This window comes from Pithys albifrons, chromosome 8 (assembly GCF_047495875.1).
Source record: "Pithys albifrons albifrons isolate INPA30051 chromosome 8, PitAlb_v1, whole genome shotgun sequence".
Lineage (NCBI taxonomy): Eukaryota > Metazoa > Chordata > Aves > Passeriformes > Thamnophilidae > Pithys > Pithys albifrons.
Window position 1 is genome coordinate 22,953,419 of NC_092465.1, and position 20,170 is coordinate 22,973,588.

General features: G+C 35.5%; 1 protein-coding gene across 3 annotated transcripts in view; it reads right to left on the bottom strand.

The window, feature by feature from the left end:
• The window catches only part of LNPK (lunapark, ER junction formation factor), a 50,385-nt gene that overhangs the window by 24,995 nt on the left and 5,220 nt on the right, over positions 1-20,170 (bottom strand). For 2 of the 3 annotated variants that reach the window (XR_011698387.1, XR_011698388.1), the window contains exons 3-8: positions 19,897-19,941; positions 18,533-18,720; positions 14,755-14,813; positions 11,523-11,563; positions 5,277-5,357; positions 5,143-5,194 (exon numbers count right to left, since the gene is read on the bottom strand). Coding sequence is in view for 1 of the 3 variants with exons in the window: in XM_071562006.1 (XP_071418107.1) it covers positions 5,143-5,194; positions 5,277-5,357; positions 11,523-11,563; positions 14,755-14,813; positions 18,533-18,720; positions 19,897-19,938 (463 nt within the window). In the remaining 2 variants the exon portion in view is untranslated. The remainder of the gene's footprint in view (positions 1-5,142; positions 5,195-5,276; positions 5,358-11,522; positions 11,564-14,754; positions 14,814-18,532; positions 18,721-19,896; positions 19,942-20,170) is intronic. The other variant, XM_071562006.1, reaches the window with a different exon arrangement.

Consider the following 20,170-nt stretch of genomic DNA (forward strand, 5'->3'; position numbering starts at 1 on the left):
GCTAAAGGTATGCAATTTCTCAATTCTTCTCAGTTCCACATATGTTCAAAAAGTGAATGATAAATATAAAGCCTAATTTCACTTCTTCCAAGATCATTTTAAATATCTATAAAGACATTTTATTCCATTCTTTTTTCATCACAAAGCCCTCTTTATTATTGTTTTATATATAAAAATGTCAAAGACCACAATTGTAATTTCCGCATAGGGATGTTACTTTTACATTTTGAAGGCTCTCTTTCTAGATCACATGGTTTAAGCATGTTAATTTGGATTGTTTAACAGCTCTGAGTGTGTTTCAATAAGTCATGGCTATATTCACATTTATTCTGAGCCCATAATACATTATTCCTAAGCAATTTCATGCTGCCTGCAAAAGCTTTGCCCCTTTTGCCTGTTCCTTCTTAAGGGTCATTTCTGGCACGCTGTCTTTAAACGACTTTCAATTAAGAAAAGTTACTGCTACTTTAATGACTCTTTTGCCATATTTTTTTCCTACAAAGATGTTGAACCCAAGTACTTTACAGTCAGTGTTAGAGAGATCTGCTTCAGTAGTTTTAGTCTCATTACAGAGTTAAGAATGCAAGACTCATTGCTAGTTTCCACAAAATTGTATTAGGTTATTCACAATGCCTTTTTCTTTTTCCTCCACTTAGAAGTTCATTTGGCTCTCACTCTATTTTATGATTCATCCTTAAAAGAACTTGCCAACACACTGCTGCTCCCCAAGTAAGAGAAGCTACCAGAACCTACATTATGAAAATATGGAAACTGCTCCCCTTGGCAAGACCTCTAGTCCATTCATTCCAGTATTTCATTTCCTAGAGTGGCTGTGGATATTATTTAGTGACAACACACTAACCTAAATTTCTGTTGCCTACATCTCTAATACCATCCCCAGAATCCATAAACACATTGTGAGGGATGTTAGAGAGTACAGCCCTGTCTCATCATTTTAGTATCACATAAGGAGCTTATTACCAGTGAACTCTAATTCCTTTTCAACCCACTGTCCACTTTTACAGTAATAGCCCTAATACTCTTTTGCAGTAACTGAATATGATCTATAAACTTCTCAAATTGCCTTATTTTGAGATGCAATGTGTTAAAAATGAGCCGCTTGCAAAGTTCCAGATACCTGTAATTCCAAGTTCCACAACTTAGCTGAGTAATGTGTCCGTCGACCTCAACCCTACACAATGTAAGGTTACTGTCGATGTCAATTTTAATGGAGTTTTGCAATTTTCCAAAGATTTTCTTCATTAATGATTTTTGTGTATTCAAAAGCCAACTGCATGATGACATTTAAATAGCTTAAAAATAGAACTTTTATTCTTCAAGCAAAGTAGAGTTCAAATTCTGCTGTTACCGGTACTGAACACAGATACAGAAGCAGACACATTACTTGGCAGGTATGCTACTCAACAGATGATTCAGGGTGACCTCTTAAAGAATATTAAGATATTGCAGTGGTGAGGCAGGTGCATCTTTCACATTTACAAGCATAACTATTTTATTTTTCCCTCACTTCAAAACTCCATGATTTTTTTAGAGAAGAATACATCATTTTTAAAGAACTACAGTACAATTCAGGTCAATATATAGTTTATATAACCTGTTGGCTTTAGCATCAAAGACCAGACAAGCACTGTCTTCCTCCTCATGCTTATACCCATCCCAGCCTGCAATCACCTGTTACTGCATTACTTTTAGTTCAGGTCATGGAGTGATCTCATTTCCAAAACAGCCCTGCTAATAGTCACATTAGCCCAATGAAAGGAGCAGGTCCCAACAACAGGATATTGTTGATAAATATTTATTTCACTGCAAATATGTATGTACCCGTTTTCTCTCTATGGCTAAAGAATACTGAATAAGTGCATGTTCATTAACTCCACCCCTCAACACATTTCTGAATAAAGTTGCACTTAAATTTTCAAATTCCTTTCCTCATGGATTTCCTTGTGCTTTCTTATGGCAAACTCAAGATTGATCTGCATTATCTGTTAAAACTACCATTACCTATTTAAGAAGTACATGCCAAAATCACAAAAATTGCAAAAGGAGCTAAATAAGCTAAATGCATAGGAAAATTTGGGCACTACCAGCTGTTTTTCTGAGAACCAACTATTATGCCATGCTGGTAAAATTTTGTCCTGATTAGTATGATGGGCAAGTTTCCACTTCAACCAGTAAGTCAAAAACCTACAAACTAACTTTTCATCAGCTGTCTCATACACAACATTGTCCAATCTGATTACACATTGGACATTATTTACCCTGTTCTCAAAAAGACTCAATTACAGAGTTCAAGATAATGAGTTCTGCTGCTTGGCTAGCTTATGTCCAAAGCAAGTAAAGAGAAGATCAAGGAAGATTTAATGTTAACTTGCTAACAGACATTTTATTATTCCCAATTCTATCACATACTGCATGCACCAAACGATACACAACCACATAAAGGCGTCATCTAGTTATATTAAGATATATACTCCACAGAGCAGAAGTTAATACTTAGATAGCTCATACTTAGGTATTTAGTGTGAACAGCAATAAGCTTGTAGATTTTTTGAAGAGTTAAAAATCGAAATAATTATTGCATATACCAAGAACAAGGTATTTGGAAAAGAAGTCTCCATGATTTCACAAGCTAAAGCCAAACAGTGTTGTGTCCCTCCTGAACTATAATGCATCTCCAAAATATAACAGTCTGAATACCCACTTTTACAGAGACAAAAAGCAGCACCAATTCCAAATTCAGTGCCTTAGAGAACACATTGGAAAAAAGAGAAAAAACAAAGTTGTGCTATATATGAAAAAACTACACTGAATCATGCAATTATTTAGGTTGGAAGAGACCCTTAAGATTATCAAATCCAACCGGAAGCCATGACAACTTACAAGAATTTCTTTTCCAAAATCCTTTGCAAGGCTAAACTGCATTCTATTCAGGATAAAGCAAGTTGCTTACTTTAAGGTGGATGCACCCAAAGAAGGTGAATGCACCGAAAGAAGGTGAGTATGTTTGAATAAGAATTGTATTTTACATTTTCTCAATGGCATCCCACTTAAAGGTCTCTGGCTCACACCATGACACAATCAGAGAACAGAGTTTATATGCGTTGCAGACAGAAGATCCCTTCCACCAGGCCCACAAGACCAGTTTACAGCTAAATAAAAAGTTCTAAGAATAGATAGTGTGGGCAAACTCCTCAGCAATAACTGTTTCACAAATCTACTCACATCATACCACATTTATTAACGTAGGCGATGGCCTATAGTGACCTGCTCTCAGAAACAATTCTAACTTTCTCAGAACCTCTCCCTAACAGCCCTTTTATTAACAGTCAAGTCATAATTGACACAACACAGCATATGCTTGATCCAAGTAACCTGCTTTTGACTGACTCAGAATCCTGGATCAGAAGTAGGGGCACTGTGCTTTTAAAACCCAAACATACAAGACACTAGTTAATAGGGACTGAGCAACTTACTTGTCACCATTGCTACTTACACAGCCTGACTAAAGGGGAAGAGAACAATCATGTAACTCCTAAGGAGATTCAAAACTGCTGCTAATCTCTCTTAACGCCAAGGTGACTAAAGACTTACCACTGTCTAATTTAAAGCTAGTTATATCTAGACCTCTACACGGAAACACACATTTCCAGGCAGTTTCATCTCCTGGTCAGCATTACTTGCATTCTACAAGCAGATCTGTCATGCTGCTGCTGGACTACTGTAGTGATTTCTAACATAGCTCAAGGAAAAGGATGAATTTTATACAGAGTTTAAAAAAAAGCCAACCATAAACTACCTAAACATTACAGGTGTGACAGAAAATTCTTGGCAACCACCCATGAGCTACATTAAGACAGAGAACAGAACAAGGTGTCAGAATGGACTATGAACGTTGCAGAAATAGAATGATGGGAGAGACAGGTATGGAGTGAACTTGAGAAAAAGGTGCTGTGCCTAGGACACCAGAAGAGATTAAGGCTTTACTGCTAAGGTACTGCACTGCACCTATTCACTGTCAATGTCAACAAGTAAGGACGGTTTTAAAATGTTTTCATGACAATCTGAAGCTAAGCAAGAAGAACAAAACAGTGGATTTGATGATGCGGCTTATAAACACTTTTGTTAGTGAATCCAGGCGTTCTGCACCCAATAAAACCAGTACTCCAAGAGTGAAAAATGTAAAAAATATGTTTGGTTACCCACAAAAATTAGACACAAAGTTGAAAATTTTAATATATTCTCTAAAGTAATCTGTTTATTTTATGGAAAATTATGTACCTCAGAATCTGAAGTATATTTTGAGTAGCAGCCCTTACAGGTTATTACAGTAAGTTACCTACAAAGATCTTTCAAAGTGTGAGTACCATCTTCAGTATTACAAAAAGATGCCGCTTTTATCCTGTGTTCATACTAGCATTTTCAGTTTAACTACAGTGTATTATACTCAATCTCAACAAAAACTTAACAGTAGTTTGTTTGCACAAATATCACATTTTTAATGCAAGCATTCTGTTGTGAGCGTGAGGGAGAGATCTTTCCAGTCCTGAAACCTGTGTGTGCTATCCAGAAACAAGGCTTCCTTGAAATACATGCAAGTTTTTTTCTATTTTATTATTTTATTCATTAGCACCTTTAAATGGAACATCATAAGCCAGTAAAGAACTGTCCATTCTTTTCAACTAGCAAATATCTGATTTCTGCATCTGCTTTTCTTTTCCCTCTCTGTGCACCAAAGAGAAGTAGCTTAAGCACTGCATTAGGAAAGTCTAGCTAGCCAGAAATAGAAACAGAATTGAAAAGCTAAGTCAATTAATTACGTAAGATTTGAAAACACCTTAATATTCTAGAAAAACTACAAGAATGCCACAAGAAGTTAATTTATCCTTTGCTTTAACATCAAGCAGCATTAAATATCCTACTGTCTAGAACATCAGCCTTTAGCAATAGAACTCTTGTCTGAAAATACAGAGTAGTAATGGGCATAGCCTAATGAACAGTCTATTAACCCTAAAAAAAGGTCAACTGATCAACAAATTTTATCACAGAGAGACTTCTAGAGTGGAAATTGCTGCAAAAGATGAGTATCTATGCTAAAGAGCAGCCGTTTTACAGGGCTATTACCTTGTACAGGTCTTGGAGTTGCAGATGTTCCAGCAGATGGTAGTTCAGCCTCCTGCCAATTAATAATAAATAACATTATCTGAATGTTCAGCTCCATAGTACCTTCCATATGACATCAATAACAAGACTCTTACCTTTGCACTTGATTCTGGATCAAACCTTTCAAGGATTAATTTAGCATTCTTGTATGTTTCCTTCTCCATTACTTCCTCAAGCTAGAAACAAAAGGTTCCACACATAAACACTGAATTCTTCAAAGTATTTCCCCCCACCATGGCCTCCCACTTACAAGCAACTTATCAATGCTACCAAAAGCTGAAGCTCAGTCCAATGACCCAGTAGCATGTTCAGATACCTGCAGGTTCATTGTATTAAATGGAAATTAAATTTTGCTTTCAAAATAGTTTCTAAACTCTAATGGACTACTTGTACTTAACAGCTTTATTGCAAGGAAACACCAAATATTGTTAATTGTTTACATATAATGAGGAGAATAATTACAAGCACCAACTTCAATAATGGAATGTGCAAAAATCTATCAGCCATCATTATTGGAAGTTATTAGATATGACAAGCAAATGACAGGCAATTCCTTAGATTTATTTCCTCATCACACTTAATGCTATTAATTTAAGGAAGGTCATTAGCCAAGTGCTTTACAGAATAAAGTCCCTGTGCCAATTAGTTGCTGTCAGCATCGATTTTAGATTATTTATTAGCAGAAGCAATTAGCTTGCTGCAAATGCTGTGAAAACGCACTAACTAGAGAACAGCCATGGAATTTGCTCAAATGACTTTAAAGGCTGGATCTCCATCTTTACAGCAATTCAAACTGCTTTTAGAAAAAAGGGAACATGTTAAGAATTTAAATAAAAAATTTACTGAGAACTATGCATACTTTAGGGAGTGTAATTAAAGCACTTCATTATTACAGCATTTTATTTACAATGCACTCAAGTGACTTTATAGCTAATACATGGGCTTAATTAAAAAAGTAATCACTAGTAAAGCATCATTTTAGTGGTTAACAGCCAACATCAGAAAAAGCTTAACTTTAAAACTGAGATAGTAAGTTATGACAAACACCTAATATGTATAGAAATAATAAGGCATTTTACAGTATCTTAAGCAGACCTTTTCTCCTAGATATGCTGACTAATGGCCATGTTCAGCTAAAAGTGGGGGGTTTGTTTGTTCTGAAGTTTGCTGTTGGCATGAACTGTAAAACTGAAAAGGTCAGTGGTCAAAAAATTAAATTCTCTCAAACTCATTTATCACTGCTAAAATAACAAATGGTGCAGGTTAACATGACTTTTATGCCATTATTTAGCTAGTGAGAAACTAAAGTTTCAGCCATTCTGCATATACAGACTGTGCAGAGGTTTTACATTTAGACAAGGCCTCACAATTATGAATAGACCTCAGAAGCTAAACAAAAATTCCCTCAATTTAACGGATACTGTGTATCCATCTAACACTGACTCCTCCACACACTTCTTGATGTTTCAGGCAAGGAATACAGGCTGTTAATTAAGGACTGTTGAAACAAAACGGAGTGAAGAAAGGAAGTAAAAATCAATTTCCTAAACTTGTATTTCAGCAGGACTTTGGAGTTAACCCACCAACTTTGTAAAATAAATGCCACACAGTGCAGTAAGATCAGAATTAATGGTCTAATAGGAAAAATAAAGTTTTTATTGCTTACAAAGTAAAAACCATAAGGCAGACTTTTATATAAAGTGGTAAGGTTTAGTGAGTTGAAGCTACACAGCAGGGAAGTGTTAACTGTCAGTGTCAATACCCGGCCCCCAGATCAAAATTTTTAAAAAACCCAATTGACTTTACATGAATGAATGTAAAATGCATGCAATTGTCTGTAAAGCCACCAAGGAAAATGAGAAATAATGTTGGGCAGGACAAAGTGACTTTTAGGAAGAGAAAAACCAGAATGCTCCGCCATTACCTGACACTTTCCTTATCTAAGGCACTTCATGCTATAGCAGTAATAGATAATAGGGTAGCTATTTGTGGGTATTTAAGTTTTGCAAAAACAGTAACATTATTTAGAAAGAGAAAAAATTAACTCTCATCACAAGGTTCAGATATCAAAGTTATTCTTCACATTACATAGTTATTGGATAATTCATCAAGTTACTCTTCATATTTTGTAATTCATATACAGCTTTATAATTCTAGTAAAACTGAACCTGAACAAGAATTCAGTATCACTACTGACTCTCTACAAGTTTCTTGAAAATGCATAAAAATTGTCAGGATTTCTATAAGCACGCTCACAACTCTCATGTTCCCAATTCTAGGATACACTTTTCTATGGTAAATTGAAATTTTGCTGACAATACCAAATTAAGAATCAAAAACGTTGAAGTTAACTCACTGTGAGCAAATTAATGTAATTATTAGAAACAAATAGGATCCTGCGTAAAATTTAAATACTAGTTCTATGATTGCATTGAGAAGAAACTGGCTTGTGCTCTGCCACAGCAAGGTTGTTTATGAATGCAAATCTACATACTAACTTCTGGAATATTTGCCATCCTGAAGCATAATCTTGGAAATGTTAACCTAACGCTGAGCAGTGGCTTGCTAACACAGCAAATTGCTCAACACCTCGCACTCCTTTTCCATAACACACTCTTCTCTAGAATACCTCCAAAACTTGCCCACAAAAACATTTTCTACTTTCTGCCAAGGGCTAATTTCTAGTCTATCGTTATCAAGCAGAAATGCTGAGCAACTAAAACCACAAGTGAAATCTCTATGAAAGTTAATACCAGCATAAGCATGAATTTTTCACAGAATTAACTTATTTCATGGAACTAACCAGATCTTAGTAAAGAAGCGTGGTCATGTACCATATTCTCTCCTATGAATAATTGCATGGATAGCCTCCTTTTCAACTGCCAACCAAAGAGAATTCTTGTGGGAATTACATCAGTTGCCTATACTGAAAAGTAACATGAGTAACATATTTTATACTTCTTGCAAATGCAATTTAGTATCTTAAGTACTGGCACAATGTAAATTACTTATTTGCCATACTACCATTTGAGTTCATAAATTGAATAACTTGCTATCTCAAACCCAACTATGAAGAGATATTTCTTTATGTTCACACAAAGTTAAGACTCATTTCAGTCTACCATGTAAGACACCAGTACATATGGCAAGTCCCGTTAAAATAAGAAAGAAATCATTTAAGTCACAGTAAACAAGTTTACTCTGAACAGATTCATACAGACAGTAAAACCACCAAAGTAACTGCTTATGTAAACACTGCATGAAAGAAATAACTCATTTGACCCTTTGTCAGTAAATATTATTTTTATCTCTATTCTGAGCTTCCACTGCATGCTTGCAGTACTCTAACATATACCAGATAGACAAAACTGGGCTTATACAACAATCAACTCCTAGCAGAGTTTTTGTTGTATACTAAAGGTTATCAAAATATCAATGGTTTTCTGGAATGCTGAAGGTATAAAGTTGATCAAACAGTAGTAACAGAATTCATGTGCTGCTTTTTTCCCCCACTACTAACATAAGTCCAAGACAGCCTTGAAATCAGATTACGTTGCTGGGGTTTTTTTTAAAGATTAACTGATGCAACTTTCTAAACTCTTAACTGGAACAGCTAAGAGGTCTGCCAAAGTCTAATATTATACTCAGCTTACTATTTAGAGTAGCTCAGCAAACTTCAGCAAAATTTAATACTAAAATTAGCAAGGTAATTACTATACTATCTTCACAACTCTGTCCTCAGGCTAAGAATTATCCCACCTTTAAGACTGCCCGTCTAGGTAAACTCTCCACTAATTCCTGGTTGTATCAGCTTAATACATATCCTGTACCCTTGCTTTAATATACTTAACCCTCTGAACTTGCTCATCTATACGTGTTCAGGCTTAAGGGCTGACATCCTCAACTGAGAACTCTGAGGCCAAAATTACAGCTCAACAGTCACAAACACAACCACAGTATCCTTTACAATCAAGTATCTTTTACGAACATGCTTTAAAGAATTCACTGGAAAAAAATAGGGTAGATTCAGTTCTGTGAGAAACAAGTATTACACAAACTTTTAGGCGAAGTACAGGACAGACCATATTAATTGTCATTTCCAGATGAAGTATCTGTATGTTTGTCAAGTATTTTACCCACATGAGTATCCATGTGACTGTCACCAAAGACAGAACAGAAACTGAACAAATTCATCAATGGAGCAGTCACAGCACAGCCACCAGGGCATCGTATTTAGCAGATGAAGAGCTTACACCATTCACAGGTAAGCCCTATAACAGGCTGACCCCCCCTTAGCACATAAGTAATGTCTGTAGGGCAAATATGGACCACATGACAGCAAAACACAAGAACTGTAACATTCTTCAAAAGGAAAATTGTCTTCAATATATGGTTTCTCCAGCAATTAGGTAGGTGAGCTGCAATACAGTGAAAAAGGACTGCTGAGCAGGCTCACAGTGCTTAGACAACAATTTGCATTATGAATAAACAGGAAATACATAATTTACTTCTCCTAGGTACTTTGAGGGTCACAATGTAAATATCTTACTAACTACCTTATTTGCTAAGTCAGCAGCAAATCACAATTCAAGAGGGAAGAAAAGAATCCTCTCCCTCCACCTTATTTTACTTAGTGAAAATTTTTGTTTTACTAAAAAGTAGGTGTTGCTACAGTTATCCCTAGCCAAATGCAGTGCTATGGAAGTCTATCCAAAACAAAACCAAATCTATTACCAAAACCAAATTTTACAGAATGCAATTTTAGACATGTTTTTATCTACAACCCAAATTATAGTCTCATTACCTGCATCCCCTTGCTGCTCATTTCAACATGTTCCATTTCATGTATGATTATCAAATTTTAATGCTTAATGGACTATCTTAAGTTATGATGAAACTCCTAAGTCAATCTTCTGAGTTAAAAATACCAACACCACTCTGATTCAAGAAGCTGCAGTAAGTCCTCTGTTTCTGGTTTGTTGCTAGGAACCAGGCACCCACAAGATCAAGAGACAGTCACCAATTTTTTACTGCCCTCAGACTGAAAAACTGCTGAGTCATATGTTTTGGACTTCCCAAAACTCTTGTTTTCCTAATCCTATTTAGAAGTTTATCATTAATGGTTAAAGCTTGACTTACATACATACTAATGGCAATTTATATTTCCAGGTTTAAATTCTCTATAGTTACACTATAATTTCACTAATATTCAGAAGATATTTGGGCAGTTGTTTAATTTTTAACTACTGCCTGCTCTCCTACAGTACGTTGTTTTGATTTCTTGCATATGCAAAATACACACATTCTGTTTCAACAGCATCAATTCCCAAAGTAAAAAACTCTCCCTTTTCTAAATCAAGTTTTTCCTGACTAATCTTTTATTCAATGCCTTTTCTTTAAAGTGCTTCTCAGGCATAAAAAAGCAGCATCACTATTTCTTCTACATTAAATGTGAAGATTTTCATGATTACAGAAAACTAACCTTAAACTGAAATGAAGACTTTATATTCAAGATTCCAAAAACTCTTCTGCTCACCACTGTGCTTTTTCTGTTCCAAGAACTTTCCCTTCAGAGCTACCAAATGACTATGTTAATTGGAAACATTAACTAATTTCAGTTAAGCAGTTTTTCATAAAACAAAATTAACAACACAGTTGTCATGCAATTAAATGTAAGCCTGTCCAAGTGCTTTTTATCACCACTCCAACCAAAGGACACATCTATTTAAAAATTAGCAAACCCTCTTTACAAAAAGACAATGACAATTAGGTTACAGGTTATCTTTTTTACATTTTAAAAGTGAAAAAAAAAAAAACCAGACTGGAAGATTGTGACATAATAGCAGACTTATCTAACTCCCTTTTGGTATCTTTGTTGTGGGTTTTCTATTCATTTATCTACCAGGGCAAAATCCAGAAGGTATGAGGTGAACACTTTGGGAAACTCATTAACAATAAAGCCTCATAATACAACTTTTGGAGTTTTTGGAGGAAAGAGGAGTTGTTTGGGGGAGGACAGAGGGAGAGTGTTAAGGTTTTGGTTGTTTGGGAGCAGGGTTTGTATTTTGGTGGTGTTTTTTAAGTTTTGCCTTACAAGGCAGGAGATGAAGCCAACAACATAAGTAAACAGCAAACTTCCTTATGAAATGATTAAGGAGAAAGGAAACAGTTTTCAGTGTTACAAACATTTCAAAGAGGGAAAGTTACCCCCAAGACTTGGAACCTTTTCTATCCTAAGTTTGTCTTACTGAGATTAAGTGTTTATTGAGTTGATACAAATATATGGTGAACACCACTATTAGTGGACCATAACAATCAGCTAATCTTGAAGTTTTACTTACTATTTTTTTCTTTTGAGATTTTAAATCTTCCAGCGCATCATCTAAAAGAGGGAGATCACACGTTAGTTTTCAAATACAAATAAAAGATTTCAGCACACTAAGCACTGACTTTGACCTGTAAGATCAGGAAAAATTATGCACTGACCACTAACAACCCTAAACACCAGTAAACATTGTATAAAATAACTAGAGCTTTTATGTGTAAATAAATCACTTAAAATGCTGAAACTGCTTATAAATGATAGCCCACTGTTATCACTTTACAATTATAACTATTAAAAAATTTTATGTATCATTTCCTCATTAAGCAAACCAATTCCAGCAAATGCCCTGCTTTGACCTACATTAAAACTATTACAACAATGGACCAAATGGACAATCTCATGAGTCAAACTACAGCAAAAAGCTTGAGGTCTAAGCATTAATATATCTGAGTACCAGATTTACTGGCTTCAGGATGTCACAGAAGCCTCTTAACACATACTAGTTTCAAATGCCAGGTCAACTCCGAGCTTCAAAGCTCAATCTATGTCACCCTTTCCATACTTTCAGACTACAGCAAACCCCACATTTTTGTAGGAACAGCTACTAGGTTATTTTATTACTAAATGTTAACCGACTCTGTTACACCGAGCAGGCATAGCACCCAACCTCCCTAAGAGGAAGGCAAAGAAAAAAGGTCAAATGCACATGGGATTTTTCTGTAAGTCAATGTTTGCAGCTTGACACTCATGGAAAGCTCACTGTAATGAACCATGACCTAATGCAGGAGATACTCTCTCAATAAAATAGCTTTCTACTACATCCTTCACAGCAAGAACAATTTAACAATAAACTTCTCAACTTTTTCTCCCTTCTCAGCTCTACTCTACTGAACACTGGCAGCTTACTTCTTGTGAAATACAGCTATTTTTACCTATTTTTCAGATTTCAAAGAGAAAAAGCTTCACAGAACTACAAGACATACAACTAAAATCCCACCAAACTATTCTTTTTGCTTCCTTATTTACATATAAATAAGTGTGCCATATCACTCAAAGTTAATTCACGAACAGTTACTTGAAAGTAAGGGAACAATTACTGGAACTTTCCAGAATGTTGAAACCCATTTATTGAATATGAACAATACTAAAACTGAACATGCACATATTTGAAAGTTTATGCAATGGAAGGATAACTACAACAACCCACATTAGTCAAGATAAACAGGACATGGAACAAGACCCTGTTTAGTACTGGGCTGGACCACAGAAGAGGGACAATTCCAGAAAGTGTGCATCTTACCATTAATAAGGTATCACATTTCACCTTTATATTAGAACAGTCTGTCATGTAGCTCCACAGAGATGATCACCTTGAAATGTCCTGCAATGCACTGTGGTATTGTGCAGCCAAAGAAGCAGCAGAATACAGCCAACTGTTACCCATTAATTTAAGAAATGAAAAACTGCTTTTGGTACAGAAATGCCCACAACATCATCAGGCATAGCCTTCCACAGAGCAGTGCAGCTAGTTTAAAGTGGGGGTGTTTGCTTCAGATCACTTCCTGTATTCAACAAGAACTTCATGAAACACTTGCCCCTTCAAATCTGGCCAAATGGCAATTACTGCAAAGTACTCTCAAGAAACCAATGTATCTCATCTTAATGAAACCTACAGAAAAAAAAGAATTCATCCTAGAGAAGTCAATTCCTGCAATATACCTAATTTACCTAAATCTTCCTAAACAGTTGTTTGCCTGAGCAGTCTCAAAAACTGAAATTCCATAATCTCTCTACATCACCTTTCTTACAGTCTAGCTATGAATTTTCCTCATTCAGAGCATGGTTACCCAATCTGGTGTATGTTGGTTATCGAGCACAGACTTTTACAGTATTAAATAACCATCTCCTGTGACTCAATAAATTAACTTATCCCAGAATAAATGGTTAGCTTTGACCCACTTAGATGCCAATTTGCTCTCTCAGCTGTACTTTCTCCTGCTGTACGGCTGTTAAATCTTGGACCACACATTTGATTTTTCTTTTCAAACATAGGACTTTTATCTTTGAGGTAAAAGACTTCATTTTTGTCCAGTCTCTGGAAACACAGAAATAATCCCTTTTGGCATGTTCTATCATCTACTAAAACCGTTTATACACAGATTCAACAAAAGCACTAGACTTGCTTGTATGCAATGTATACAGCAATAAAGACATTTCATCAAACTAGAAAAACATACACACTATTTTTCTGATGAAAATGAAATGCAAATACATATTCTCTTTAGAAATGAATCACACAGCACCACAGAATATATGGACAATTTTATTTCTACATAAAAATGTATGTTCGGTGCTTGCATATCAAACACAAATGTTAAGTTTAAGAAAAATTCCAAAAGTGATGTTTAACTCGTAAGCTGTCACAAATTAAATACATCATGCTGTTCTGCAAGTCATAAAACATAGGGCAACACTGAGGTTTTGCTGTGTTATTGCTCACATCACCATGAGATATTGTTACAGGCTGGGTTGCTTTTAAGGAAAGTCTCAAATGAATTCTAACTACTGCAGACAAGTGCCACAGATGCTGTTTTTAAATAGCATGCAGATTCATTCTAATGCAAAATCTAACAACTTTTTATATATATTTGAACACCTGCATTATGTTTTGGTTTTGTTACATGACTCCTGTTTTCCTTAGCTCTCAAAAAAGCAGAAAATCACCTGCTTGTACCTTTCTCACTCAGGAGAACAAGCATGCTTTGGAGAACTTGTGAGAGAAAAGCTATCTTGACAAATTAAACACATCTGCTGTAAATCTCTTCTATTAAGGATAACAGCTTAAGATTACTGGAATAGGAGCAAGATGCAAGTAACAAGGGAACTACTGCTATTGTTTATATTTTCTTTCCCCTCACTCCCTCTTTTACATTGTATTTTATTCCATTACATTTTGACCCATGCAAAGAGGGGAGAAAGTTACCAGAATTTTATAAGTGAAGTGAAAGATTAAGCAGTTTCCTTCCTGTTCTTTCATGAACCATGTGGTAGAAACAAGTTCAGCTAATACTACCCATTTCAGTATCAACTAAAAGACTACTCTTATCTTCCTGGAAGCCAAACAATCAACATTTACATTATCATAGCAAGAATCATTCTTACCTAGCTCCATATTCTGAAAAAAAATCAAACCAAAACACATGCAGATATATATATATATACACACACATATAAATATATACACTTACTATTCCTTTCTGTCCGTTTGGAAAATATGAAAATGATCAGTGTTCTTAGAAACCAGATTCTTTAAAACAGAAAGAAGAATTATATTAATTAGAATACATTACAGTAACCATTTCTGAAGTCATTTAGCAAACAGAGCACTGACCAGATGAGATTTTGCTTTGCAAATACAAATAACAGAAATCTTCAAACAATATTTATATAAAAAAACTAAAAATAAAATTAGCACTTTGTCAACAAGACATCAACATTGCTCTAAATAAAATCCTCTTTTCTATTAAAATTTAACCAAGTATTACTAAAGGTAGAAATACTAAAGCAGCAGCTGCAAGTAACATCATCACTTACTAAAATGTTTGGCTGAAAATTACATAGCCATCACTTCTTATCTGATAGACTTATAATGCAAGCTATCCAGAAAACCAAGTTTATGAGCTAAGGCCCAAAATTAAGACCCAGGACATCTGTGGGAAGAATTCAATACCAACAAATGATATGAAAATACAGCTATTGTATAAATACTCTCACAAACACAGCTAACTGACCCCACTCCTGATGATTTCACAGAGCTCTGAATCCATTCAGTTGCTGTAGGGTTTCAGCTGACTTAGCTCAAACAATGGAGCACTTTATCTCAAGGTAAAGTCACACTGATCTATGACCATTTTACATTCAAAAGGTCTCTCTGCAATCACCAGGACTTCATTTGTTTTAAAGCTTAGAATGGCTTATACTTAAGTTGACACTTTTCCTGGTAAGTCATCAGTCTAGGCCAAGTGGCAAAACTCATATTCAAGCAATACCAAGCATCTTATCCAAAACATCCTCCTCATGCCAAGCATTAAATAACACAGCCTAAATTAGCAATGTTTTGTTGAACAAAAAAAATATTTTGCATTTACGTAACCATTTCCCAGTTCAAAATGCCTTCAACTGTTAGCAACACAACCTGAGTTAGGCAAGTCAGATGAGGCAACTGGAATGTGAGAGTAACCTATCCAAGGTAAGAGAAAGAAGTTTAACTATCCCACGTTCAAAGATAAGCTATAATAACTGCTCTAAAAATACAGATTGGTTTGTCTGCTTACACAGTGCAAAATGTGTCTTCATAAAGTATCAGAAGAAATAAATGTTTACAGGGTTTGAATTGTCTTAAATACTCTCTTACATATTATAATATTACATATTGTAATATTATTTCTTTTTTAACGTATGTTGAAGAGTCTTCTACCAAAAGCTGTATTCTAAGTTAACAGATGTGGTAGGATTTCACGAAACAAAAAAAAACACTTCCTCTAAGAACTTTGAGGTGAAAGTTCAATAGCAGACCATTTCAGACCAATTTTACAAAGTAAAACCGTATTTCTCTGAAAATCAAAACATGCAAGATTAAACAATTCAAATAAAAATCAGTTCAAGAAAACCATCCTTCTAACATACTAAAATATTTCTTCAACTTTTCAGATATTTCAATATACATTTAAAATTAACAAAGTTATTCCTAAAACTTAACTAACTCTACCAGCATCAGTAACTTGCTGAGACCCTGAGGGACTGACCTAAGGCAGAAATAAGTTGGTGACTGACTGCAAGCTGGAAAAGGCAGACATATTCCAGTTTGATTAGGGCTGAAAAATCTCCAGAGTTATTACTGGGTGGCACCAGGCATTCAGCATGAAGTCACCTCTTGACCGAGCACAAAGAAAAGCTGGCAGCTGCTTGCCATTCATATCTGCCAAAAAGAGCTGAAGGGGAATAGCTTAAGGAAAAAAAAATCTGATAAACAGAAAACAACAGTCTAATTCTAAATGTTAGTAAGCTGATATCTAAATCGGAATTTTACAGAGAGCCATCTTGGAAAAAAAAAAAGCAGAACTGGAGGACAAACTGGGGAATGAAAATCCAATGTGAAAATTCACACCACAGCACTAGAAGCCATCCCCTTCAATAACAAGTTTTCACTTCTACACTAATCCTAACACATCTATGGGAAAGGGAGCTGGTAATACTTCCTCTTCTACAAGCCTTTCATATTAGTATGAGCAAGCCTTGCACATCCACAATGAAGACTTTGAAATGCTTGTCCTTAAGAACAAAATCAATTCATATTACTGCCTGATGCCTCAGAGTTTTAAATCTTTTCTGATTTTCTAATTTTTACAGATTTCAGAAGTAATTGTAATTGTAGTGAAAATGCAGACTTCAATGTGTTCAATGTTTATACACGCCTATCTCTATCCCATATCAATGCCTTAAATTCTTTTAGTTATTTAGACTTCTTTTCAAGGTAGAAGGCTGAACAACATCTTAAGGCCTGTGTTAGGAGTCAAACAGTGGCAAAGTGACCTCGAAGCCAGAACACTAGAAAACCTCCAGGGGCCTGATGTGTGCTGAGGAAGACAAAGATGATGAAAAGAGGGTCTCACTCTCCCCCAGACTCAACTCCTCACAGGATGTGCCAGGGGCAGAACGGGGCTGGATCAGGAGATATGTGAATAGGGGATTGGGTGGACAATACTATAAAAACCAGGGAAAAATCACTGTTCAAGACATTCATCAATATATACTCCTGTAGGCCCTGGGCCCGACGTTAAAGGACTTTCTATCTTATCTCACACTAACTTGGCTTAGAGTCCTGCTTTCTAAGGTCTCTCAAGGCATCAGCCAAAGATTAATTTGAGCTTTAATTTCTATATTAATCCCTTGCAGTCAAGATACTGCTGCTCATGTATCTTCTCCACAGGATTCCACAACAGCAGAATATTAGTATATTATGCATAAAACAGTATCACACAGAAAAAGCATCTTCAAATGAGAGGGTTTTTCCATGTTATGTTATGCTGACCCATCCTGATGAAACTTGAAAAGCCTTAAATACTTATATTTGACTTTGCCTTTCAAGTCTAAAGCTAGAGCACTGACAAGTGGTGTGTTCATACAAAGATGCTGTACAAATTAGTAAATGCACTATGCTCCCTGGCAGTACAAAAGATGTTCAGACTGCTTTCTCCTCCTTGATGGTCTGGGGGAAGGGGAGGCAGCAAATCAGGGGAGCCCATTTACTTTAGAAAAGTAGCTTTCTTACAAAACAAAAGCCACTCATCAGGATAAGCAGCTGCTAATCAGCTCAGTGGAACAAAAAGCAGACAATACTTTCTCCTGTTCACATCCAGTGAAGTCTGGGTATTTCCTTGCTCAAGTAAACATTAAATGATTTTCCAGAAAAACAGGTAATTATGTAAAATTAGTCTTCAAAGTACTTAGGTTGATGACCTCTCAAGCCAATTCCATATTAACATAGTATATTATGTACCAGTAAGTTTCTCCATTCATTCTTGTACATTTCCCATTTTATATGCTATATTTTACATACAGGTGACATACACCAGGTTACTGTCATATAGTGATGTTACTTTCCAACTAGTAGTAGAAATAAAACCCAAGATAACGCTCTTCGTGCTTATACTAATTACCCTGCAGCTGCTCAGATACAGATCTCTCTCTAGCTCTGGCATAGTTTTGAGAGGCCAAGTTACATTAGATCCTTATCTTTTGACGGGAAGACTTAGTTCCATACTAAATCCAGACCCATGAGAGACATTCCCCTCAAAGAAAGTGTCTGCCTAACTCTTTGGATTTATTTTAGAAGAAAAAAATTCAGCAAGTTATGACATCTCAAGGGTTGTCAAAGCAAACCCAACCCCCTGCTGAGATCTATTTTCCATCTCCTTTTATCAAAGAGAGAGCAGTTAGAAAACAAAGAGAGGCATATTTACTTACAGGAATGGAAATGCAAAAAATGGAAGGGCCGTTGTCAACCTTGCTGTCCATTCATCAGGAAGACACCACAAATATACAATTAAGCAAGTAATAAGGTAAAAAAGTGAGGAGTAGAGAAGCAGCCCTCCAACCCATAGTTTCTGTAGCCTCTGATTTTTTTCTCTAAATTCTTCTAACGTCTGTATTTCCTATAAATAAACAAGGTTCAACATGATTAGTGAAATTAGTAGGTGGCTTTACTAAGCTGTCTTTAAATGTTTGGTAAAATCAGTCCTATCAATCTGATACTTTAATAGAAAAGTCAAGCAGCTTTTTGATAAATGACAGTATTTGCCCAAAAATTATTTCCATAGCACAAATACACCACACTATTAAGATTATGATATGGGCCACTTGCACTGCATTAACAATTGGAAAGAAATGTTACAAATCAGCACTTTTTCACAATTGTAATGCATCAGTGTATTTGGGTGGGACAAGGGAAAAACGCAAATATCTTATGAAAGGCAGTCTTTACAATTACATAAATCAACACTAACCACACTCTGCATCTTAAAACTTTCATCAGGCACCTGTGGAATTTTAAATGCCTCTAATGCTTTTCTACTAACATGGGAAATTGCTGAAACCTCTTGATTACTTCACGTTTTCCCCTCAGTACTTTCCTCACATGAAGAGTGAAATCCCAAACACCTGTATGACACTTCTTGCATATTAACAAGTGACTGACCAATGCTCTGCTATGTTAACAATTTTGACTGTATTTCCAAGTGACAGCAGGAGTACTCATACTTTCATTATAAGGAAAACAAAAAATGCCAGCAGCAAACTTCAAAACAGTTAATTTCCCCATAGAGTACAGACATCTGTCACAAATGCTGGTGAAAAATCACAACTGATTCCTGAACCATCTATTCAGTTATTCTGCCCCGACCCTACTTACTATTATCACAGTTACAACTTTTACACATAAACCATACACTGAAGCTTTTCTAATCAACCTGATGAATAGAACTCAGTATTAGTAACATTTTCCACTACATGAGACTTTAACCATTAGTTACAAATAAACTGTGTAATCAAGGCAGCTTCACATTCATTCCCATTTCAAGCTCCCTAAATAAGTACTTGAACTGTATTTTCTCACTATTATACAGTATGAGTATTTTTTAAATTACTAACAGTAAGGGGGGGAAAGGCAGCAATTCCTCTGCAACTCAGGATCTCTAATACTGGGATAATTACCAAAATAATTTAAAACTTCATTCCAGTATTTAACCTAATGTGAAAAAATAAATGGCCAGCAAAAAGTATGTGTGTTTCTAAACAAAAATGAAACAGAACACCAAAAAGCAAACACATACCTTATCTATTTTTTCTAACACTTCTACAGTGGAAGGCTTTGCCTGCTTACAAGAGAAAGAACAAAGGTATTAATTTCACTTAAAAAAACAGTATTTTTTAGAATTACTGTACATTAACAGTTTTCTAACAAAAAGATATATTCATAATAGATTAATAAATTATCTATTTTACATAAAGGTAAGAAGTTTTCCTACTTTAATAGTGACAAATAGAAGGGATTGTAATCAATCACTATTTTACAGTTGGTATTCCTCTTAACTGAAGGCTCCTCTC